Genomic DNA, 26,296 nt, shown 5'->3' with positions numbered 1-26,296 from the left:
CTGGAGTCCTGGTATAAAGTATATTTGACACTATAGACTAGATCTGTTAGTCTGGAGTCCTGGTATAAAGTATATTTGAGACTATAGACTAGATCTGTTAGTCTGGAGTCCTGGTATAAAGTGTATTTGACACTATAGACTAGATCTGTTAGTCTGGAGTCCTGGTATAAAGTATATTTGAGACTATAGACTAGATCTGTTAGTCTGGAGCCCTGGTATAAAGTATATTTAAGACTATAGACTAGATCTGTTAGTCTGGAGTCCTGGTATAAAGTATATTTAAGACTATAGACTAGATCTGTTAGTCTGGAGTCCTGGTATAAAGTATATTTGACACTATAGACTAGATCTGTTAGTCTGGAGTCCTGGTATAAAGTATGTTTGAGACTATAGACTAGATCTGTTAGTCTGGAGCCCTGGCATAAAGTATGTTTGAGACTATAGACTATAGATCTGTTAGTCTGGAGCCCTGGTATAAAGTATGTTTGAGACTATAGACTATAGATCTGTTAGTCTGGAGCCCTGGTATAAAGTATGTTTGAGACTATAGACTAGATCTGTTAGTCTGGAGCCCTGGTATAAAGTATATTTGAGACTATAGACTAGATCTGTTAGTCTGGAGTCCTGGTATAAAGTATATTTGAGACTATAGACTAGATCTGTTAGTCTGGAGTCCTGGTATAAAGTATATTCGAGACTATAGACTAGATCTGTTAGTCTGGAGTCCTGGTATAAAGTATATTTGAGACTATAGACTAGATCTGTTAGTCTGGAGTCCTGGTATAAAGTATATTTGACACTTATAGACTAGATCTGTTAGTCTGGAGTCCTGGTATAAAGTATATTTGACACTATAGACTAGATCTGTTAGTCTGGAGTCCTGGTATAAAGTATATTTGAGACTATAGACTAGATCTGTTAGTCTGGAGCCCTGGTATAAAGTATGTTTGAGACTATAGACTATAGATCTGTTAGTCTGGAGCCCTGGTATAAAGTATGTTTGAGACTATAGACTATAGATCTGTTAGTCTGGAGCCCTGGTATAAAGTATATTCGAGACTATAGACTAGATCTGTTAGTCTGGAGCCCTGGTATAAAGTATATTTGAGACTATAGACTAGATCTGTTAGTCTGGAGTCCTGGTATAAAGTATATTTGACACTATAGACTAGATCTGTTAGTCTGGAGTCCTGGTATAAAGTATATTTGACACTATAGACTAGATCTGTTAGTCTGGAGTCCTGGTATAAAGTATATTTGACACTATAGACTAGATCTGTTAGTCTGGAGTCCTGGTATAAAGTATATTTGAGACTATAGACTAGATCTGTTAGTCTGGAGCCCTGGTATAAAGTATATTTAAGACTATAGACTAGATCTGTTAGTCTGGAGTCCTGGTATAAAGTATATTTAAGACTATAGACTAGATCTGTTAGTCTGGAGTCCTGGTATAAAGTATATTTGACACTATAGACTAGATCTGTTAGTCTGGAGTCCTGGTATAAAGTATATTTGAGACTATAGACTAGATCTGTTAGTCTGGAGTCCTGGTATAAAGTATATTTGAGACTATAGACTAGATCTGTTAGTCTGGAGCCCTGGTATAAAGTATATTTGAGACTATAGACTAGATCTGTTAGTCTGGAGCCCTGGTATAAAGTATATTTGAGACTATAGACTAGATCTGTTAGTCTGGAGCCCTGGTATAAAGTATATTCGAGACCATAGACTAGATCTGTTAGTCTGGAGTCCTGGTATAAAGTATATTTAAGACTATAGACTAGATCTGTTAGTCTGGAGTCCTGGTATAAAGTATATTTGACACTATAGACTAGATCTGTTAGTCTGGAGTCCTGGTATAAAGTATATTTAAGACTATAGACTAGATCTGTTAGTCTGGAGCCCTGGTATAAAGTATATTTGAGACTATAGACTAGATCTGTTAGTCTGGAGCCCTGGTATAAAGAATATTTGAGACTATAGACTAGATCTGTTAGTCTGGAGCCCTGGTATAAAGTATATTCGAGACTATAGACTAGATCTGTTAGTCTGGAGTCCTGGTATAAAGTATATTTGACACTATAGACTAGATCTGTTAGTCTGGAGTCCTGGTATAAAGTATATTTAAGACTATAGACTAGATCTGTTAGTCTGGAGTCCTGGTATAAAGTATATTTGACACTATAGACTAGATCTGTTAGTCTGGAGTCCTGGTATAAAGTATGTTTGAGACTATAGACTAGATCTGTTAGTCTGGAGTCCTGGTATAAAGTATGTTTGAGACTATAGACTAGATCTGTTAGTCTGGAGTCCTGGTATAAAGTATATTTGAGACTATAGACTATAGATCTGTTAGTCTGGAGCCCTGGTATAAAGTATATTCGAGACTATAGACTAGATCTGTTAGTCTGGAGCCCTGGTATAAAGTATATTTGAGACTATAGACTAGATCTGTTAGTCTGGAGTCCTGGTATAAAGTATATTTGACACTATAGACTAGATCTGTTAGTCTGGAGTCCTGGTATAAAGTATATTTGACACTATAGACTAGATCTGTTAGTCTGGAGTCCTGGTATAAAGTATATTTAAGACTATAGACTAGATCTGTTAGTCTGGAGTCCTGGTATAAAGTATATTTGACACTATAGACTAGATCTGTTAGTCTGGAGTCCTGGTATAAAGTATATTTGAGACTATAGACTAGATCTGTTAGTCTGGAGTCCTGGTATAAAGTATATTTGAGACTATAGACTAGATCTGTTAGTCTGGAGTCCTGGTATAAAGTATATTTGAGACTATAGACTAGATCTGTTAGTCTGGAGCCCTGGTATAAATTATATTTGAGACTATAGACTAGATCTGTGAGACTGTATTTTGAACTAATGCCTTTTCTTTGCATGACACATTGACATTACACTACAGAACGGCTCTTTCGGCATTATCCTGAATATTGTATTTGCATTCATTTCATGTGAGCGACAGAGAGTCTATCGGGAGCGCGTGCAAATGTCACATCCGTTTGATTTTCCTGTAGAAACCTGCCCTTCACATCAAAAATCAGTTCCTAGACAACCTAAGAAGTCTGAGAAGGTCTCGTTTTTTAAGTTTTGTTACAATCTGTTCGCACATTGGCAATACAAAAAGTGATTAATACATTACAATTCTTACATGCGGCCCCTATAATGAAACCATTCAAATGAATCAACCAGTCTACACTGCAACAAATGCTCTTCTTATTTAGTATTTTTGTCTTGTTTCCAGTCCAAATATGTCAATATTCTTAAATCAAGATGCATTTACTAGATCAGTAAAATGACATTAGATATTTTTTCTTGTTTTCTTGGGAAAAATATAACAAAATGAAGTGAGTTTTGGCTTAAAACAGGCAAAATGATCTGCCAATGGGGTGAGAAAAATAATCTTATTTCTGTTTGGGGCAGAAACAAGAAACAAGATTTCAATTTTTATTTTTCTATTTATTTTTTCTCACCCCATTGGCAGATCATTTTGCCTGTTTTAAGCAGAAACTCACTTCATTTTGATTTTATTTTTTCAACAAAACAAGGAAAAATATCTTATGTCAGTTTACTGATCTAGTAAATGCATCTTGATTTAAGAACTGTTCGATATTTAGACTGGAAACAAGACAAAATGACTAAATAAGAAGAGCTTTTTTTGCAGTGTGTGGTTTTCACAGTAGAAACAACACGATTTGAGGAATAATTGATGTCTGGAGCTGAAATGTTATGGTTTGCAGAGAGGATTGAGCTCGTAGTGAAAGTTTCTCTTTTCGTCTGACAGCGGACTTCATTCTCACTCGAGTGTGAAGAGGTGTCAAAGCAAACCTAACCTCTGACCTCTGACCCCCTGTCTTGATGTTCTTGAGTCTCCTGTCTAGAGTTCAGCCTGAGCCGTACACTATACGCATATATATATATATATATATGCAATATATAAATAGTCTTGTTTCCAGACTTAATATCTAACAATTCTTAAATCAAGATGCATTTACTAGATCAGTAAAATTACATAAGATATTTTTACTTGTTTTGTTGAAAATAAAATAATAATGAAGAATGAATGATCTGCCAATGGGGTGAGAAAAAGAATCTTATTTCTGATTGAAATCTTGTGTCTTGTTTCCGTCCCAAACAGAAATAAGATTATTTTTCTCACCCCATTGGCAGATCATTTAGCCTGTTTTAAGCAAAAACTCACTTCATTATGATTTTATTTATTAAATATAATGTCAGTTTACTGATCTAGTAAATGCATCTTGATTTAAGAATTGTATGATATTTTGATTGGAAACAAAAAAAAAACTAAATAAGAAGAGCATTTTTTGCAGTGCCGTTGCTCCTAATGTTATGGTGTTGTTGGAGTTAGCGTGCACTGAAATGATTAGGGCTGTAATCTCCCAGTCGATTGTTTGCCGATACGTTCTGCCTCGACCAAAATTCTATTGGTCGATTTTTTTTGCCACATTCATTTCATCAGTTTTGCTGCGTTCATCAGATTTCTTTAAGTGAAAATAGAGCTGGACAGTAGCTAAGCTCATTTACTTGAGTACTGCACTTAAGTACACTTTTTGAGTATCTGTAATTTACTTGAGTATTGTTTTTTCTGGAAACGTTTAACTTCACTCCATCTGAAAGACAAATATCGTCCTTTTTACTCCACTACATTTCTATCAAGGTCCTCGAAGTCGAAAGTCGTTTCTGTCGCAGCTTTGAAAGTCAGCGGATGATTTTTTTCTTCTTTTAAAGGTGTTTGGGTTTTTGCAGAAAGCCTTTCAGGAATCACTCTTGTAGAGTCTCGTGAAGATCAATGATTTCACAGCATTTATTAAACACTGATTTATAGTTTAGAGCAAAATGGAAGAAGACGGATGTCCAAATGCTCATTTGGTGGAGGATTCACATAAACAAAGTTGATTCTGTCTTCAGTGAAGGTGAACAGTGTGAGAATATCAGATGTGTATCAGTGTATTGGATCCGTGCATTCGGCCTTAAAGTGACAACAGCTTTATAACTTTTATAGTTTAAGCTTTGTAACTTTTCTACAAGTATTTAAATGAGTTTAAGTTAGTTGTATGCTAGTATGTCAGATGGAGCGTCACTGACTGGCTTAAACCATGATGGCATAATGTGCATTTAAACAACAATAATAAAATAATAAATTGACATAAAAAAGGAAATTTACTTTTGATACTTGGTGATAATGGTGCGACGGTTTCGGCTTTTAAGCATTTGTGTCGGAGCACGCTTACGTCATTATGGTGGGATGGTTTCGGGATAAACAGGAAGAGCGGCGCTCTCTGAACACAATTAAGTCCATCGCTCTGTTTTCTTTGTGGATAATTTTGTGTCGTTTGGTCCACGGTGGTCCACAGCCCTCTCACAGCCTGTTGTTAAACAGATGTGTCGCCTTAGTGGTGCGAAAATTTTCACATAATCGTGCTGCTCGTATGAGGAGGTTTGCAAGGTACCAGCTGGAGTGCAGCAAGGACTTTGCAGCTTTGATTACGGACTCCAGCACGGTTAGCGCTCACACTGCATGTGAACCACGCCTGAGTCCAACTGAACCGTGCTCTGGCCCACCTCTTCCAAGCGGGCCAGGGCCGGCTAATCGACCCGTGCACGGTTCAAACTGGCTAGTGTGAGTACACCCTTAAGTACTTTTGAAAACAAATACTTCTGTACTTTTACTTAATTAAAATATTGTTTTTACAACTTTCACTTGTACCGGAGTAATATTTGACCAGTAGTACTTTTACTTTTACTCAAGTAATAAAGTTTGTTCACCTCTGGAAACAAGATTATTTTTCTCACCCCATTGGCAGATCATTTTGCCTGTTTTAAGCCAAAACTCACTTCATTATGATTTTATTTTCAACAAAACAAGAAAAAATATCTTATGTCAGTTTACTGATCTAGTAAATGCATCTTGATTTAAGAACTGTTAGATATTTAGACTAGAAACAAGACAAAATTACTGAGTAAGAAGAGCATTTTTTGCAGTGCAGCCCTACACATGTCCAGTCTAGGCCACTTTAAACAGCATTTAATTAGTTTCTCTTCGTAAAGCTTTGCAGGCAGAATAATATAGACCCTAGTAGGGGTGGAGACGAAATGACCAAAATCTTGTTTTTGTTTCAGATGTTTGGTCTTGGTAATATCACACACCCCCACTTGCTTGTTTTCATCTGCAGTGTGAAATTAGACCCTGGCCTCATTAAACACCATCTTGACTCATGTTGTCTTTTTGTTTACTTCAGGACGGCCAGCTGTTCAGTGTCTCTTATGGGGCACATCATGTAATCGCCCTCATCGGGAACTAATTGGGCACCGCATATCCATACAGACTGACTTTGTGGAAATAAAAACGTGTGGCTTTCTGACTGTGATTGTCTGTGTGTGATATCTGAAGGTGTGACTTGTTTCTGTGTGTGTGTGTGCAGTTTCGGGACGCAGCGTGGAGGACGGCGAGGCTGTGAATGCATCACTTTAGAGCCGTCCGAGATGATTGTGGTGAGTGCACGTTACACACATCCCTGAGAGTAAAGCACTACAGGTTACAGTTAGTGTTGTCACCACTGTGAATTTCGTTGACGTCATAATTTTTGTCAATGACCTTTTTTCACGGATGAAAACGAGACGATAACTAAATAAAAACTATTGTTGGTGTGACAGCTTGTTCTGATGTTGTTGCGACTACCCTTGAGGCTTGTCGCGATAGTCAATAAATCAATGAATCGCACGATAAAACTAAAAATAGCTCGATAATTTTTCCGGCCATGATCATTTCCATTTGCATGCTTGTTTGTTCTCCTCATCTCTCTCACTGACTGTCCGTTTGGGTTTATACTCGACGCTCAGACTGGGTGATGAGACTCATGCTCGGCCAGATTCATCTGGAACTCATGGCTCTTCGGTTGCAGAGCCACAAGTCACGTGATTTCAGCAGTTTGGCACGATCCGAACTGCTGAAATCACGTGACATTGGCGACCTGAATCATTGATCGATTCACTGATTCATTAACCATTCAAATCTTTTTGGAGGAACACTGAAGAGAAGACAATGCTGAATAAAGTCGTAGTTTTTGTTATTTTTGGACCGAAATGTATTTTGGATGCTTCAAGAGACTCTAATTAACCCATGTTTTGAATTTGAGAAACTCGAGTTATTCGAGGAATCGTTTCAGCCCTAATGGAAATAGAATAAACCAATTTTTTTTTTAAAAAGAATAAATTGTGAATTAAGTTATTTCTTGTATTTTTAATGTCAACACAATCATGTCAAAATGTCAGTTCAAGTAACATTCAGTTATGTGCCGCTTAAATGCTCAATTAATGCATTACAGTTTAACCTAAAACTAAAAACAATTCAGGTCACTTAATATGACTAAAACTAAATGACATTTTAGTCAAAAGACTACGACTAAAACTAAAATTTGCTGTCAAAGCTGTCACAACACTTTCCAGCTTCAACACGATACCTTGAGAAATATTGATATTTACTACCATTTTGGATACCACGGGTAAAACTGCCATATAGTTCATCATCATCTCATAATTTTGGATAATTTGGGTAATTTTGTTGTAATAGCTTACACACAGCACAGGGAGGCTTTATTTGAACTGTTGATGAAGGTTGTGTGATAGGAAAAAAAAACATTTTTTTTTTAAATTCAATTTTTTTCTTTTCTTTTAATCACGATTTTCACACACACAAACTTTACATTGATAAATGCATTGTGTACATTTTAAACATTACACATTTTCATTTAATTGCAACAATTGTATATTTTCTTTTATAAATATTCTTTTAAAGTATATTAATATTTTCTGTAGTAAGTACTCTTTTTAAAAGTATGCTAAAGTGTTTGAGGATTTGGCGTAATGTGAGGAAATCAGTGAGCGCTGGAGAGTTTGTGTGTGTATCTGTCGTTCTGCAGCGTGCAGGAAATGAACCATTATATGAGCTTTATCTTGCATGGTCATGAACTCTCACTGAAAATGAAAGCTCAGGGTTCATTCCTGTTCTAGTTCCCTCATTGGCTGTCCTGAAGGAAGGCATCTGTTGACTCTTCTAGGGATGTAAATGAAGGTCAGTGTGTGTCAGAGCTCAGAGGGTCAGGATGGTGCTGCGCTTTGGCCGATATAAATCATCTCCTGCACATTTTCCACTATTATAGCGGCTGTGCTGAATGCACTGCAAAAAATGCTTTTCTTACATAGTATTTTTGTCCTGTTTTAAGTCCAAATATCTAAAAATTCTTACATTAAGAAAAATTTACTAGACAAGCAAAAGTTTTTGTCTTGCTTATTTTAAGCAAAAACTTAAAAAAAAATCCAGAAACAAGACAAAAACTTTAGCTTGTCTAGTAAATTTTTCTTAATGTAAGAATTTTTAGATATTTGGACTTAAAACAGGACAAAAATACTATGTAAGAAAAGCATTTTTTGCAGTGTGTGTGTGTGTGTGTGTGTGAACGGTCTTCTGATCACATCACGCTCTATGGTGAAGTTTAAGTCCAAAATCTAATAATTCTTACATTAAGAAGCATTTACTTGACAAACAGAAGTTTTTGGCTTGTTTTGAGGGAAAATAACTCAAAATGAAGTGAGCTTTTGCTTAAAATAAGATCAATAATCTGCCAATGGGGTGAGAAAAATATTCTTGTTTTCTGTTTGAATTAGGATTATTTTTCCTTAAAGGGGGGGTGAAACACTCAGTTTCAGTCAATCTCATGTCAATCTTGAGTACCTATAGAGTAGTATTGCATCCTTCATATCTCCGAAAAGTCTTTAGTTTTATCATATTTATAAAAGAAATATGGGCTGTACCGAGTCTTTCCGGAAAAAACCGAGCGCCTGGAGGCGTATCGTGTGGGCGGAGCTAAAGAATCACAAGCGCGCAAATCGGTGACGTCCTCAAGCGTGGAGAAACCCATCTATCTCAGCTAATACAGATAATGATCCACAATCAAATCTGAGGCTGAAATAAACTGAACAGGAGAAACGGCAACATCAGGACGTCCGTCTCTGTGGTATGTAAGTTACTGTATTTAATGGCCTCTCCACATTTCTGTGTCTTTACTCGCAGTGTATGAGGACATGATTCGGTTTATGGACTATTGTATGCGACTAGACCTTAGAAGTAGCAAGCAAAACGGTTTTGCACGTCAGAGTCAGAATAGTGTAACGTTATACAGAACAACAATGGAGTAACCGTTAGTGCATTTGACTGACGAAGCACGCGATCGTATCGTTTACTGATGTTTACTCATGCGACGGTAGCCAATAGCAGAGACATTTGAAGTTGATTTACTCACCGGCATCTTCCAAAGCAGGACCGCTCTGTCAAAAACACACTTCTTTGGTATGATTTGGTGAAGTCCTGTGACAGCAGTGACCGTGGAAATCCACTTTGCGACGCGACTGAAGCGATGCCTTGAAGCTTCCCGTCATTTCTGCGTTCAAATCGGTTCAAATGCAGCGCTGCCTTCCCGGAATGCTGTGCTGAAGCCGCTCGACGTCACCCATAGGAATAAAGTGTAGCACGGCGCGCCACATAAGTGTTCACGGACGACTGGATCTGCAGCTGAGAGACTGTTTACAGCGTGCATTTCCTCTCTCTCCCTCTAGTTACGCGCGCGCGCACCCTTCCGGGAGAAGAGCCCGTACAGCCCATACAAGGACCTTCCGCTCTATTTAACGTCAATTAGAGCCATACTCGAAAAAAACTCGCCGAAACTTGTGAGAAACCGGAAGGAGTATTTTTAACACAGAAATACTCCATCAAACGTTCAACATTAGTTTTTGAAACTTTGTCTATGTTTAGGATGGGAATCCAAGTCTTTAAAGGTGTAAAAAGCTCAGTATGCATGAAACAGCATTTCACCCCCCCTTTAATAATTTCGTATGCCTCACCTGGAGGACGTCTCTCTAGTTCTCCACTACTATCACAGTCTCTGCTGTGATCTATTGAGCGCAGACTCTTTAGTACTTCTATTCCTCAGCTGCGTAGCAAACTGACACCACTCCCAAGTTCATTTTTGCTGAAATGAAGTTTTATTCACGACCGGGAGGTCACTGGTCACAACAACCAAATGAGTCAGAAAGAAACATGCACATTTAAACAATACAGCTTGAGTGAAAATTAATACAGCTTGAGTCACTCAAGTTTCCGTCACTGTGATTGGTTTATAATGTTCTGTCATATGACTTCCATTTGTGTTAAGCACCTTTTTGGCTGGTCTTTGACCTGAACATCCTTGGTCTGAGTTTTTCTGTAGTTTCATGTTAAATAACCCTTTTACCAATTCTGAGGCCATTATATCAAATATTTCCATCACATTTACAAAGCTCTTTTTAAAGCTGCTGTCACTTTAAGGCCGAATGCACGGATCCAATACACTGATACACATCTGATATTCTCACACTGTTCACCTTCACTTAAAGGGTTAGTTCACCCAAAAATGACAATTATTTCATGAATTACTCCCCCTCATGCCGTTGGACACCCGTAAGACCTTCGTTCATCTTCAGAACACAAATGAAGATATTTTTGTTGAAAGCTGAGAAAGGCTTCAGAAAGGCCTCCATTGGCATTCAGCACATTCCCACAAGACCCATAAAGGCACCAAAGACGTCGATACAAAGCCCATCTCACTACCCGCGGGTCGGTGCAGCACTAACAGTTCCCCTGAACACTGCAGGAGGAGTTCACATGCAGGAGTTCTTCTGGCGTCGCGTGTGAAATGTCTTCATCCCAGGAAACGTTACAGTCAGTGGCTTATGTTTCAGCAGGTCATATGAATATAATTTCATGGGTTTTATTTTTTTCAAACGCCAAATAATCACGATGCTCACGTTTACAAGCCAGCGTCATTATAGTAGTCTATTGGTTAGCGTTTTCCAGAATCTATATGATACTTCAGTTCAATGTTTGAGTGGTAGCTCACCGTAACAAGCAGGACAGCATCGGTCGGGCACGCCTCCTTCAGCTCACGGCGACGAGCAAACGCTGGTCACATGTTGATCCTCGTCCTGCCTTTAATCACAGCACTCTCTCGTTTCCTCTTATTGCTTTCCTCCAACAAAACCTTTTCTTTCTTATTTGTCTCTGCTGCTTCGGACATGACTATATTATCCGACGAACAAAGTTGGGTTCGCACGTCTGAATGTAAGGAAGTGTGTGTGTCGGTGGAAGTGACGTATATGCCGTAAAGCAGTCGAATTTTGTAGTTCTTTTCTTTTTCTCGGGTTACTACCCGAAACCCGAAGTTTAAAAGTACGATTAAAAACGATACAGACCCCATCAGGCTATGGCAGACGTGTCATTCAACCTATTGTAAGTCGATTTATCATCACAAGAGTCTTAAAAAATATATTATGAAGGTTGAAAAGTTACCTAGTGCTGCTTTAATCAAAGCACACCCTCACCTGAACCCACTGGCCACGTTTGACTCATGCTCACTAAAGTGGCTTTGTGATTCTCCACCAGACCTGCAGAGGGCGACACGACTCTCTCAAACTCCAGCTGCACACATGCAGGTCCACCTTCATCATCTACTGATTTACTGACATGTTCAGTCTTAGAGTAGTCCCAATTCTCATACTATCCATACTAAATAGTATTTGAAAACAGAATCAGTATGTCCCAAATCGTAGTCTGCTGACAAGAGTATACCAAAGATACCCGGATGGCTCACTATTTCCGCTCCGAATCGGAAGTGCGGATCAATGTGCACTCTAACGGCTGATATTACCCACAACCCATTGCAAGCTGGATGAGGATTCGATTAGAACTACAAACGCGGATACAAAACTTTAAAAAACTACAAACATGGCGGCTGTGTGAGTCTGACGGTTAAGTAGAGAAGTTTAGATAAAGGTTTTGGTGATCAATTATCAGTATTTAACCTGACGAAAAGATATTTATTCAGTGTTGTCCACATTATATTTCACCCACAGCAGCATTGAGCACTTTTGACACGTATGGCCGTTAACTTCTAAAGCATCATTATATTTTAACCGCACACACACACAAGGAGAGTCTCTGCATTAAAGACACACACACGGCAGATCAACGAGCGGCTCCATTTCTCTGATACGGCAGGAGATTAAACTGAATGAGGAGGATTTGAACTCTGTGATGATTGACAGGGCAGTTTAAACGGTTATGGGATGCTCGTAACTAAGCAACAGAGTCTGTTAAAGATGACGAAGTAGTCCCAAATCTTGCACAATTTTCTGCTACACACTCAAAAGTATATACATTACTTCACAAAAAGAGTACATACTTTTAGGACGTAGTATAAGTAGGCGAATTGGGACGCAGCATTAGAGTAGTCCGTAGTTTTAATTATTACATCAGGCACAGATAGACCTGTCCGTTTGGCCTCTGACTAGATGAGTGCCCTATTTGCAAGACATTTAAAAAAAAAAAAGATATTATATTTTGGTAACACTTTAAAATAAGGTTCATTAGTTAACTACATTAGTGAACATGAACTAATGATGAACTGCACTTATTTATTTATCTTTGTTAATGTTCATTTCAACATTTAAATCTTGTTAGCATTAGTGAATGCACTGTGAACTAACACGAACAAACCATGAACAGCTGGATTTATATCAGTTTACGTTAAAAAAAGATGAGCTAATGCTGATCAGAGGTGTTGTTCATGGTTAGTTCATGTTAAAGGGGGGGTGAAATGCTGTTTCATGCATACTGATCTTTTTACACTGTTAAAGACTTGGAATCCCATACTAAACATAGACAAAGTTTCAAAAGTTAAGGTGGACGTTTGATGGGAGTATTTCTTTGTCAAAAATACTACTTCCGGTTAGTCATAAGTTTCGGCAAGTTTTTTGCGATCATGCGTCCCCATTGACGTTAGTGGGGGCGGAATTTCCTTGTATGGGCCTTACGGACAATTCTACCGGAAGCGCGTGAGAGAGAGGGAGAGAGAGAGCAACAGCCTACGCCCATCAAAGCGCTGGCTTGTAGGATGCTAAACAGGTGATATAACCAGTAGCTACTGACTTACCCACTGATAGGCCGGCGGTCGATCTGTATTAGCACTTTCCTCACGCGACGGGCGAATCACTTTCCTCACAGAGCGACTCACTTTCCTCACGCGGCAGGCGAGTCACTTTCCTCACTGAGCGAATCACTTTCCTCACAGAGCGACTCACTTTCCTCACGCGGCGGGCGAATCACTTTCCTCACTGAGCGAATCACTTTCCTCACAGAGCGAATCACTTTCCTCACGCGGCGGGCGAATCACTTTCCTCACTGAGCGAATCACTTTCCTCACAGAGCGAATCACTTTCCTCACAGAGCGAATCACTTTCCTCACGCGGCGGGCGAATAACTTTCCTCACTGAGCGAATCACTTTCCTCACAGAGCGAATCACTTTCCTCACGCGACGGGCGAATCACTTTCCTCACGCGACGGGCGAATCACTTTCCTCACGCGACGGGCGAATCACTTTCCTCACGCGGCGGGCGAATCACTTTCCTCACGCGACGGGCGAATCACTTTCCTCACGCGGCGGGCGAATCACTTTCCTCACTGAGCGAATCACTTTCCTCACAGAGCGAATCACTTTCCTCACGCGGCGGGCGAATCACTTTCCTCACAGAGCGACTCACTTTCCTCACTGCAGCGCGCTGCTGCACACGTCATTATTTAGCTCCGCTCACATGACACGCCCCCACCCGCTCGGCTTTTTTCGGAAAGACTCGGAACAGCGCATCTTTCTTATATAATTATTAAAAAAATAAAGACTTTTCGGAGATATGCAGGATGCAATGCTACTCTATAGGTACTCAAGATTGACATGACACTGACTGAAACTGAGTGTTTCACCCCCCCTTTAACTAATGCATTAACTAATGTTAACTAAAGCCTTATTCGGACGGTAATTGTTTCTCGTGGGGTCTTAAGGTGTTTTCATCATTTACAGCGGCTAGTCAGTGATTTTATTGCCGTCTGAATCCAGAATGTCAGTGTTTTTCTGCCACCACCTGTGTAAAAATCCCTGGCCGAATGACCTCCTGTTTAGACAAACACAAGGTTGTGTGGTGATTTAATTACCGTCTGAATCCACATCTCTGAGTTTAAGAATAGATCACTTTAAAATGAACTGTTTATATCCTTTTTGACCCCTGCGGAGCACCGTATCGTTGCGCTTTGCTGTATTCGGATGCATTTTAAAGATCAAGCCTACAAGTTTTGTTACTGAAATGCTGGAAAGTATTTACTAGAATAATCTTTCATCAACGCTCAAAAGAGAAAAAACAAAACAAAAAAACACCAACATTTAAAACGAGGCGTTATAGAGTGCCGAAGTTCTGACGTCACTTTGTTGGCAAAAACGCGGAAGTGAGTTCGCATTTTAGCACTTCCGGTTCCCTCGCTCAAAAGTCTACGGGTTTTTTGAACGGGTTTTTGCCAAATCGCCTGAAATAAGGTCTGTGGTTAACAAAGCCTCTAAATATTTTCACGTTTTGATCTATGACATAAAACACACTCGTTCTAACCTGCTTGTGATTTTTTTAAACTTTATTGTGTCTTAAAAACAAACGGGAAATCTCACCAGCCCGCGTTTCATTCACTTTTGAATTCTGTAAGTAAATGTTTAATAAAAAAATACAAAACTAGCCCGCTTTCAGCCTCACGTTCTTAGACGTTTACATTTCAGTTAATATACATATAGTTATATATTTAGTCCTTTCAAATAGTAGTGTTTCCAAATATTGTTAAACACATAAATCTGTGATATTAAGGTAATCACCAGTTCTTCATTTCTGTGGAGAGACTGTAGTGTTTTGTTTTGTCCCGAGATGGAAGCACAAGTCGTCGAATGAAAGCTGCGCTGTTCTACATGTCCAGATTTATAGTGGTTCTCTCCTCGATTATGATCAATCGTCTAAGAAAAATGACATACGATTGTAAATTGATACGGCTAGCTTACACCGTTAGTGCTTCTGAGGCGGTAAAAGCACTTTTTTTCTGGCGAATTAGCAAATGGTATGCAAACATACGATCAAACACAATACAGTGAAAGATAATCTTTAAAGTCTATTTGGGGCACGATGATCAGGCATAATAGCCTAATCTTAATCACAAAGAAAATGATATTAAGGTTTATATAAACTAACAAAATAATAAACGAATAAATAAAACATTTACAAACGAGAAATCAAATCTCAGAGAGGTATGCATAAACCCAATTAGTTTCTAACATTTTTGGAAAAAACGAATGGGCAATATTTCTCATGAAGAAGTGGATAAGTGTTCATAACAGCGCAGATCATAATGAGCGAACGTGTTTTATATAAAGTTGAGGAAGCTTGATGATGACGTAGATCCGCGACTGTGTGCTGTAGTCCGTTTATAGCCTACCGTCAGCATCTTATATCTGACGGCTTTATTTAGGCTTCAAACGGTGTACATGTTGGATTCACTTGTAAAGATTATCTTGATAGACAAAACGTGTAAGGGTCATAACTCTTTGTTGAACACAGATCTTATTTTTTGCGATTGTCCAAAAGTCTATGGGGAAAATGCACAGGCTTTTGATCGAGGGAACCCATGCGCCACTAACTTCCGGGTTGGCCTACAGAGTGACGTCATGACTTCGGCACTCATTACGGAAGTAATTAACATAATAAGTTACATTATATTAACTTATCTCCACTCATTTCCACATTTATTTTAAACAAATTTAAATAATTTCCTATTATTAAATTATATATGATTTTATTCTTAATATTCCAAGCATGACATTTTTACAGCAGACAAACGTGATTGATCATGTGAGCATATTCACAGGTGCGCAGGATCCCTAAACTCACTCCTCCACCGTGTGGATTAATCTCCATCCGGTTATCACTGAGGTGGCATGCAAATGAACTTTTACAGTCGTCCACATGAGAAACAATTACCGTCCGAATAGGGCTTAATACTCCAACCTTTTTCATTTGAGAGCTTCTTTTTAAAACTGAAAGTCGCCGAGAGCTAATACTTAAAACTCTTAAATAATGCATCATTATTCTCATATTAACAACTATCCAAACTGTTTTACACCTGAATGAGTGTAGTAGTAGTTCTAGTATTCGGTACCAATACCATAAAAATTGTCTGGTACTCTGCACCAATTTTCGGACCACAGCAAAATGTTTTTTTATTTTTATTTTATTGAACTATTTAAAAAAATATATTAATTTAGTTTATTATTTATGATGATAATCATTATAAGTAAATAATACTTAAACATTTAAAGGCTATGCTGCTTAAAAGTAAACATTGTTTATAGGTATGCTTATATTGACCGGTTAACCGATTTTTGACCGATTAGCACTATCAGTTAAACAGTTTAAAGGTTTTTTTTATTTATGCGTTTGTTTGTTCGTTTGGTTGCTGCATGGTTGAAAAAACTGTATTTGTTAACTCACCGACACAGACATATTTCGTAAAATGAAGCAATGGAAAAGAAGCATAAAAAAAAGAAAAAAAGAAAAGAAGAAAAAAATAAAAGAAATAAAAGAAAATAAATAAAGAAATAAAAAAGAAGCAGCTCTTTCATGCATACTGAGCTCTTTCCACTGTTAAAGACTTGGATTCCCATCCTAAACATAGACAAAGTTTCAAAAACTAATGTTGGACGTTTGATGGAGTATTTCTGTGTCAAAAATACTACTTCCGGTTTCTCACAAGTTTCGGAGAGTTTTTTTCGAGTATGGCTCGGCTTGACGTTAATAGAGCGGAAGGTCCTTGTATGGGCCGTACGGGCTCTTCTCCCGGTAGGGCGCGCGCGTGACTAGAGCGAGAGAGGAAACGCACGCCCATAAACACTCTCAGCTGCAGATCCAGTCGTCCGTGAACACTAATGTCGCGCCGCGCTCCACTTTATTCCTATGGGTGACGTCGAGCGACTTCAACGCTTCAGCCCAGCATTCTGGGAAGGCAGCGCTGCATTTGACCCGATTTGAACGCAGAAATGACGGGAAGCTTCACAACATCGCTTCAGTCGCGTCTCAAAGTGGATTTACACGCCACTGCTGTCACAGGACTTCAAGTTCAAGTTCAAGAGTTTTATTTGTCACATACACAGTTATACAGAATACAACCGGCAGTGAAATGTAGACAGGTCCGCTCCATGGACAGCAAATAACAATTAACAAAAAAAGCACAATAAATTATAAAATAGGAATAGGATAAGGTGCTATATATATGTACAGTATTGTTCAAAATAATAGCAGTACAATGTGACTAACCAGAATAATCAAGGTTTTTCGTATATTTTTTATTGCTACGTGGCAAACAAGTTACCAGTAGGTTCAGTAGATTCTCAGAAAACAAATGAGACCCAGCATTCATGATATGCACGCTCTTAAGGCTGTGCAATTGGGCAATTAGTTGAAAGGAGTGTGTTCAAAAAAATAGCAGTGTCTACCTTTGACTGTACAAACTCAAAACTATTTTGTACAAACATTTTTTTTTCTGGGATTTAGCAATCCTGTGAATCACTAAACTAATATATAGTTGTATGACCACAGTTTTTTAAAACTGCTTGACATCTGTGTGGCATGGAGTCAACCAACTTGTGGCACCTCTCAGCTGTTATTCCACTCCATGATTCTTTAACAACATTCCACAATTCATTCACATTTCTTGGTTTTGCTTCAGAAACAGCATTTTTGATATCACCCCACAAGGTCTCAATTGGATTAAGGTCTGGAGATTGGGCTGGCCACTCCATAACATTAATTTTGTTGGTTTGGAACCAAGACTTTGCCCGTTTACTAGTGTGTTTTGGGTCATTGTCTTGTTGAAACAACCGTTTCAAGGGCATGTCCTCTTCAGCATAGGGCAACATGACCTCTTCAAGTATTTTAACATATGCAAACTGATCCATGATCCCTGGTATGCGATAAATAGGCCCAACACCATAGTAGGAGAAACATGCCCATATCATGATGCTTGCACCTCCATGCTTCACTGTCTTCACTGTGTACTGTGGCTTGAATTCAGAGTTTGGGGGTCGTCTCACAAACTGCCTGTGGCCCTTGGACCCAAAAAGAACAATTTTACTCTCATCAGTCCACAAAATGTTCCTCCATTTCTCTTTAGGCCAGTTGATGTGTTCTTTGGCAAATTGTAGCCTCTTCTGCACATGCCTTTTTTTTAACAGAGGGACTTTGCGGGGGATTCTTGAAAATAGATTAGCTTCACACAGACGTCTTCTAACTGTCACAGTACTTACAGGTAACTCCAGACTGTCTTTGATCATCCTGGAGGTGATCATTGGCTGAGCCTTTGCCATTTTGGTTATTCTTCTATCCATTTTGATGGTTGTCTTCCGTTTTCTTCCACGTCTCTCTGGTTTTGCTCTCCATTTTAAGGCATTGGAGATCATTTTAGCTGAACAGCCTATCATTTTTTGCACCTCTTTATAGGTTTTCCCCTCTCTAATCAACTTTTTAATCAAAGTACGCTGTTCTTCTGAACAATGTCTTGAACGACCCATTTTCCTCAGCTTTCAAATGCATGTTCAACAAGTGTTGGCTTCATCCTTAAATAGGGGCCACCTGATTCACACCTGTTTCTTCACAAAATTGATGACCTCAGTGATTGAATGCCACACTGCTATTTTTTTGAACACACCCCTTTCAACTAATTCAACTAATTGCCCAATTGCACAGCCTTAAGAGCGTGCATATCATGAATGCTGGGTCTCATTTGTTTTCTGAGAATCTACTGAACCTACTGGTAACTTGTTTGCCACGTAGCAATAAAAAATATACTAAAAACCTTGATTATTCTGGTTAGTCACATTGTACTGCTATTATTTTGAACAATACTGTACATATGTAGAATTATGAATAAATCAAGTAAAAGAAATAAGAGATGTGGAATAAAATAAGTGAGATAAAGTAAACTGGAGACTATAAAAATAAATACGTGGATAACAGAAGTGCAGGAGTGTAATGTGCAAACAGCATTATAATGAGTAGTTACATGGAACACAAGAATAAAGTGCAGTGCAATATCAGTGTGTGAGTTTGTTAGTACTGAAGTGAGGTGAAGTCACATGTTGTTAAGTGACAGCGTTCAGGAGTCTGATGGCCTGTGGGAAGAAACTCCTCCTGAGTCTCTCAGTTTTGGCCATCAGGCTACGGAAGCGCTTGCCAGAAGGCAGCCGGGTGAAGTGGGGGGACTTCACCAAATCATACCAAAGAAGTTTGTTTTTGACGGAGCGGTCCCAGCGATAAAGGTTCGGTCCTGCTTTGGAAGCAGCCGGTGAGTTAAACTGCTTCAAATGTCTGTGCTGTCGGCTATCGTCGCATGAGTAAACATCAGTAAACGACACGATCGCGTGCTTCGTCATTCAAATGCGCTAACGGACTCCATTGCTGTTCTCTGTATAATGTTACACTAGTCTGACGTGCAAAACCGTTTTGCTTGCTACTGCTAAGATTTAGTCGCATACAATAGTCCATAAACCGAATCATGTCCTCATAAACTGCGAGTAAACACACAAATGTTGACAGGCCACTAAATACAGTCCATACCACAGAGACGGACGTCCTGCTGCTGCTGCTTCTCCTGTTCAGTTTATTTCAGCCTCCGGATCTGATTCTGGATCATATATCTATTAGCTGAGATAGCCATGAGTTTCTCCACGCTTGAGGACGTCACCGCTTTGTTAGCGATCATCATTATTTAGCTCCGCCCACACGATACGCCTCCAGGCGCTCATTTTTTTCCGGAAAGACTCGGTACAGCCCATATTTCTTTTATAAATATAATAAAACTAAAGATTTTTCGGAGATATGAAGGATGCAATACTACTCTATAGGTACTCAAGATTGACATGAGATTGACTGAAACTGAGTGTTTCACCCCCCCTTTAATGCTTTTCATAGTGTGGTTTAGGTCACGTTTACTAAAGTAAACATTGTCATGAATGTTCTTCTCTGTTGGTTTATAAACCAATTACCCCGAGACGCTGAGGCCCTATAGCCCGGCCCGAGTCCGACAGCTTATCAAAAATCTCGGCACGAGTCTGACTGGAGCCCGTGTTTAAAAAAACACAAAATATTGTGTTACATTGTTCTAGCCATTAAAATAGTTAAGTTTTGTTTTTAATGTCAAAGTAGTTTTTTTGTTTGTTAAATTAAATTAAATGAAGTTTTAATTTTGTTAAGTGACGACCAAGCAGCCAGCAGCCGACAGTGAGTTAACCGCATGTTTAATCAATTTAGTTTAATCAAATCAACTCTTGACTTGTCTTGCCTGTAATAATCCATAGATATAACACTTCAAGCATCACAATGTTAGTTAATTTACCCTACTATATTTGGCCCGGGCATGAATTATTAATGAAGCGAGTGCCCGACAGCGTATTATCATTAAAGGGGGGGTGAAATGCTGTTTCATGCATACTGATCTTTTTACACTGTTAAAGACTTGGATTCCCATCCTAAACATGGACAAAGTTTCAAAAGTTAAGGTGGACGTTTGATGGGAGTATTTCTTTGTCAAAAATACTACTTCCGGTTAGTCATAAGTTTCGGCAAGTTTTTTGAGATCATGCGTCCCCTTTGACGTTAATGGGGGCGGAATTTCCTTGTATGGGCCTTACGGACAATTCTACCGGAAGCGCGTGAGAGAGAGAGAGAGAGAGAGAGAGCGAAAGCAACAGGCTACGCCCATCAAAGCGCTGGCTTGTAGGCTGCGCTGCACAGGTAATGTGCACAATTAACAATGACATCAAAAAGTGAGTTTTTGGTTGCCAGACCAAGACAGTCCTGCACAGATTCCCCAAAACCCCGCGGTAAGGCAACAGTGGATGGAATTTGCTTTTCCGGATCAGCAACTGAGTTGCGCGAATGTTTATATCTGTTCGCTGAATTTCGGTGCCGACTGTTTCATAAACAAGGCCCAGCTCGACGCCGGATTTTCCCGATCGCCTAATGCTGAAGGATGGAGCAGTCCCAACGATAAAGGTCCCAACGTTAGAACCGCAGGCGGTGAGTGAGACTGCTTCAAATGTCTGTGTTTTTGCCTATGCTCATCAAGTAGCCCAAACATGATCACGTATAGTTAATTGATCAATGGAGCATGCGATGTGTAGTGCGTGTACATTTGTTTAGCTGGCCACTATATGTGTAACTTTATGTTTGTGTATTGTAAAAGCACTCCAAACAACAATACACAAAGAGGGGGGAAATATGTTGAACTAAATAAGCGCGCTTCTTCATTCAAATGCGCTACTATTCCGTGTCTATCTATGTAAACACTAACTTAGCCAGCTGTGCAAAACCGGTCCGCTTACTGTCTACACAAACCACGCGTAAACACACACACACACACGTGCACAACTGCACTTCCCACATGTACACCTTCAAAGACAAAAATACGACGATATAATTCAAGTATAAATATGTAAATAACACAAGCCGCTAAGCATATTATATAGTTAGTGTATAACTTGTACCACATAGAGACGTCCTGCTCTAGTCGTTTTTGCTGCTGCTCCTGTTCAACTGCAGCCTCTGGGTCTGATTCCGGATCATAGATGTACGGCTGTATCTGATTAAAAGCCATATTTTTATTTTGAATAAAGTTTTTTTCCCGCTGTTAGGGATGACGGACTCGACTCAACACACAGCGCGCTGCTGCACACGTCATTATTTAGCTCCGCTCACACGACACGCCCCCACCCGCTCGGCTTTTTTCGGAAAGACTCGGAACAGCGCATCTTTCTTATATAATTATTAAAAAAATAAAGACTTTTCGGAGATATGCAGGATGCAATGCTACTCTATAGGTACTCAAGATTGACATGACACTGACTGAAACTGAGTGTTTTACCCCCCCTTTAATTCTGCGAGACCTTCAGTGGTTCTCCCGCTGATGCTGTCTGATGATGGTGAATAGCATCGTGCAAGGTTGGAAATGCCCCAAAATGATTAAAAACACCCCCAAAATTCTGCCCTTGAATTAGTTTTTTTGTGTGTTTATAATATAGCAATATCACCCGAGCAAGAGTCCCATTTTCTCGAATATCGGCATGATTGCAAATGCAATATTCATTTTATACAACAGTTCAAAAAACAATAAGTTGTTAGTGAATTGATGATATAAATGGATTTTGATAAATGGTAAGATGTATTTTGTTGAAACTCCACAGCTCTTCTCGGATAATTCTGACAACTTGAGACCTCATCAGTGTGAATGTCAATAACCATATCACAACTCTTTTAATAGCAACATATAGACAGACATCTGACAGATATGACTTTGATAAGCGGCAGATGCCGTTGATGTTTTGACTTGTCGTTTTTAAAGGACGTTACAAGAGTTCGGCAACTCTGACATTAGGCACAACGATTGCTGTTCGTATCAGATAATAATGGAAACTATAACTCGGCATGGCTATTTACACTGTAAAAGTTATTTTCATGATTTCTTATCACAACTTTTTTTTCTTTTGTCAAATCAACTTGTTTAATGTGGTTTACATAACATAATATATTGAGTTTCTGTTGATTAAACCAATCTCCATTGTATTAACTCACATTTTTAATTTCAGTGAACTTAGTGACCAGGTAACTAACAATCATTTTAAACCAACAGTAATTAGTGACCAGTCACGGAAAGTAGGGACACAAGTCGGTTCTGGGGCTTTTTGAGTTATTATAGTTATTATACTACATTATAAAGTGTAGTCTCCAAGCTTTCCAGCGATGTGTAACACATGGAAATCTGATAATATTTGGAGAAGTTGTGTCCATCTGAATGTAGGCCTTTAGAAAAGTGTAAACGAGAGAAAACAGCCTCTGAAGTTTCTCACCTGTTCTCACCTGCTGGGAGTGACAATAGGGCTCATTTACATCTCATTTAGATAAGCCACACCCCCTGTAAAGCTGCAGGGTTGCTAGTAACGACCAAGGTTATTATAGTTTTGCTTTTTTAAATTAGTGTTTATTTTATTATCGTTTTCAATTTTGCTACAAATTTCAGTTTAGTTTTAGTTAGTTTTACAAATGGTTTTGCTAGTTTTAGTTTAGTTTTTATTTTGCAAATACATTTCTATTTAGTTTTTATTTATTTAGTTTCAGTTTTAGTTTTAGTAATTATAGTTTAGCAGAGTTACCATAATGAAGTGTAGAGACCAAATCAAGGTTTTTAATTTCAGCAAAGTTTAATGTTTGCACAGATTAGAGTTTAATCTTACTTCCTTAAGTGAAATCACTTGATAAACGAGCATTATTGTTTAAACCCAGGACGGTCTTACAAAACAGGCATAAAGTTGGGTCTTCACCTTTGAGCAAAAAAGCTCGAGTCAAACTATGACCTATACAAACAACGATCTGGAGATTAAAAAATGAAATAAATTATATTTTGATATTAAAAAATTATATTTGATATTTTTGACATAGATCCTCTGAGTATTAGCCTATCTTAAAGAACAAAATAAATGCAAAGTAAAAATTATAAATTCCAGACAAACTCATTCATAACAAAGATGAAATATTGTTAAACAATTAAAAGCTTATTTTAATTTCTTCAGTAGTACAATGTAATGATAGCAGTGTAAGACCACAGCTAAAGTCATCTGAATACAGCCAACACACACGTGTGTGTGTGTGTGTGTGTGTGTGTGTGTGTGTGTGTGTGTGTGTGTGTGTGTGTGTGTGTGTGTGTGTGTGTTGTGCTATAATTGTAAAAGGGGCCAATGTCTTCACTTATCTAGTAAAATATTATGATAACTGACTAATAAGGACATTTGACTGGTCCTCACTAGTTAAAAAGGCTTATAAATCGGCCAAAACATGTTTTTATTTAAATCTATTGTTTTGCACGTTCTTGGGATGGGTAGGTTTAGGGATAGGGGTTGGGTTAGGGGATATAAAATATCATTAACCTGATATAAAATCAATGGAAGACTATGCAATGTCCTCACTTATATAGTGAAACAAACGTGTGTGTGTGTGTGTGTATCCTGGTATTCCCTACTTTGTGGGGAAATGTCTCCACACAGATAATAATATAATATAATGTAAATGATTATGATAACACCTTTGAGCCTGTCAATATTATGCAAACATGAAATGAAATCTCAAACGCACAGTAGGCTAGTACTTGCTACTATAGTTGCTGACTTTTGCGCCTGCGTCTCTCGTCGCGTAAGAAACGTCATTCTAAAACAGTGAGCTTAAGTTAAAAGAAGTTCAACGTGCATCTCATTACCTCGTGTTATTTCCCATTTCACTGCCACGGACGCATTGATTCTTTGTGAACTGCCGTTTAGCGATGTGTTGCCTGTCTGCACGCGTCCGTCACTCAGATCACTTCACGCGCAGTAGCGCAATATACAGACATTCCCTCAACCGCCACAGTCAGATTCTCCACCGCATTAAAGAGAGCTTATTAATAACGAAAACGAATATTTATTTTTGCTAATTATTATTTTATTTCAGTTAGTTTTTTAGTAAGAGTAGTTAGTTTTGTTTAGTTTTAGTTTTTTATTTATTCAAATTTTTTAATTTTATTTCAGTTTACGAAAATGTTTTTTGACCAATAGTTTTAGTCTTAGTTTCAGTTTTCGTTTACGAAAATAACCTTGGTAACGACAGACGCAACGGGAAAAATCGGACCGCATACTACTAATAATAAAGATACTAACATTACCATCTAAAAGCCCATTATAGTAATGGGTTTTTTTAGCAAGTGATACGATGCTAACGATTACAATTAAAACGACAGTTAAGAACAATAGGTAGGTATGGGAAGGTCTAAACATGAGATAACGTGTGTGTGTTCTTACAATGAACACAAAACGACAAACTTTGGTGTTTCTGGAACACTGCGTCTGTTCGAAGGGGATAAAGACAGAGAAATGGGTAACGTCTGTAACCGTGGCTGTAGGGGTAAGGCGCATGTCATTAAGTTTTGACGCATATCGATCAGAGGTTCGAATCCGCCTTTTGCCACACTCTCTAACCGAGAAACACTTATTAATAAACACATGTTAGATGCTTTATTTCCACTAACATTTTCTCAATTCTTTTTGAAAATAAATGCCTTTCCGAGCTGATATGTGATGGGAAAAGGGAGTAGAGAGAGAGTGGCAAAAGGCGGATTCGATCCTCTGATCGAGGTGCGTCAAAACTTGATGACATGCGTCTCGAAGCCCTACACTACAGCCACAGTTACAGATTTGAGCCATTTCTCTGCCTTTATCCCCGTCAAATGTTACTATCGATATCGCCTCTGATTTCCTACGGTCCAACTGACGCCTGTCTGATACATTCTTCCTCTTCTTCATCTTCGCTCAGTTGTAGATTAGGGTATTATCCAGTCTTATTATGCCGCTTTCATCGTCGCTCTGATCTTCTTCAGAGTCTGTGAGCGCTTGTTCAGAAGCATCCGGCTTGTCGAAGAAATACTTCGAAACATTTTCGGTGTAACGGCCACGGTTCAGCTCGTCTGCGATCATCTTTGCGGCGTCCATCTTCATTGGATGTTGATATCAACTAGAGTCGGCCAGAGCGCTGCATAATAAGTAGCCACGCTTCCCTCGGAGGGCGGGGACAATAACAAAAGAAACAAAAGCCGGCTTATCCCGTATGGAAATACACATAGACAAGGACACGCCCCTACTGCGTGCTAGAATCTCTGAAAACAAGCCGATTTCAACCTCAAAATGTACGCTTTTAAATACACCAATACTGCTTTCTCAAAAAGGAGAGGCTTCTTCGTGATCTCAACTAACAGATTCTGCAAAAAAACGAAAATCACATAATTTGAAAAAAAAAAAAAAAAACGCTTCAATCTCATTTTGGTCGAAAGTTGTGCTGCCGACTTGTGTCCCTGGTTTCCGTAGATACCAAAGTAGTTCAGTAGTAAAGTGTCTCTCTCACACACACACACACACACACACACACACACACACACACACACACACACACACACACACACACACACACACACACACACACACACACACATGTTGGTCTATGTGGTTTACAGGGACTCTCCATAGGCGTAATGGTTTTTATACCGTACAAACCGTATTTACTATCCCCTTACACTGCCCCTGCCCCTAAACCTACCCATCACACACACACACACACACACACACACACACACACACACACACACACACACACACTGCCCCTAAACCTACCCATCACAGGAAACATTCTGCATTTTTACTTTCTCAAAAAATCATCATTTAGTATGTTTTTAAGGCCATTTGAT

The 26,296-nt window shown here is 38.9% G+C and overlaps 1 protein-coding gene across 1 annotated transcript in view; it reads left to right on the top strand.

The window, feature by feature from the left end:
• rapgef6 (Rap guanine nucleotide exchange factor (GEF) 6) overlaps nt 1-26,296 on the top strand; it is a 192,353-nt gene that overhangs the window by 46,969 nt on the left and 119,088 nt on the right. Inside the window, exon 5 of the mRNA XM_067423107.1 lies at nt 6,461-6,530. Coding sequence (XP_067279208.1) covers nt 6,461-6,530 — 70 coding nt within the window. The remainder of the gene's footprint in view (nt 1-6,460; nt 6,531-26,296) is intronic.

The sequence above is a fragment of the Pseudorasbora parva genome, chromosome 18, assembly GCF_024679245.1.
Source record: "Pseudorasbora parva isolate DD20220531a chromosome 18, ASM2467924v1, whole genome shotgun sequence".
NCBI classification, from domain to species: domain Eukaryota; kingdom Metazoa; phylum Chordata; class Actinopteri; order Cypriniformes; family Gobionidae; genus Pseudorasbora; species Pseudorasbora parva.
Note: the sequence above shows the minus strand (reverse complement) of the source record. Positions and strands in the feature narration are given on the sequence as shown.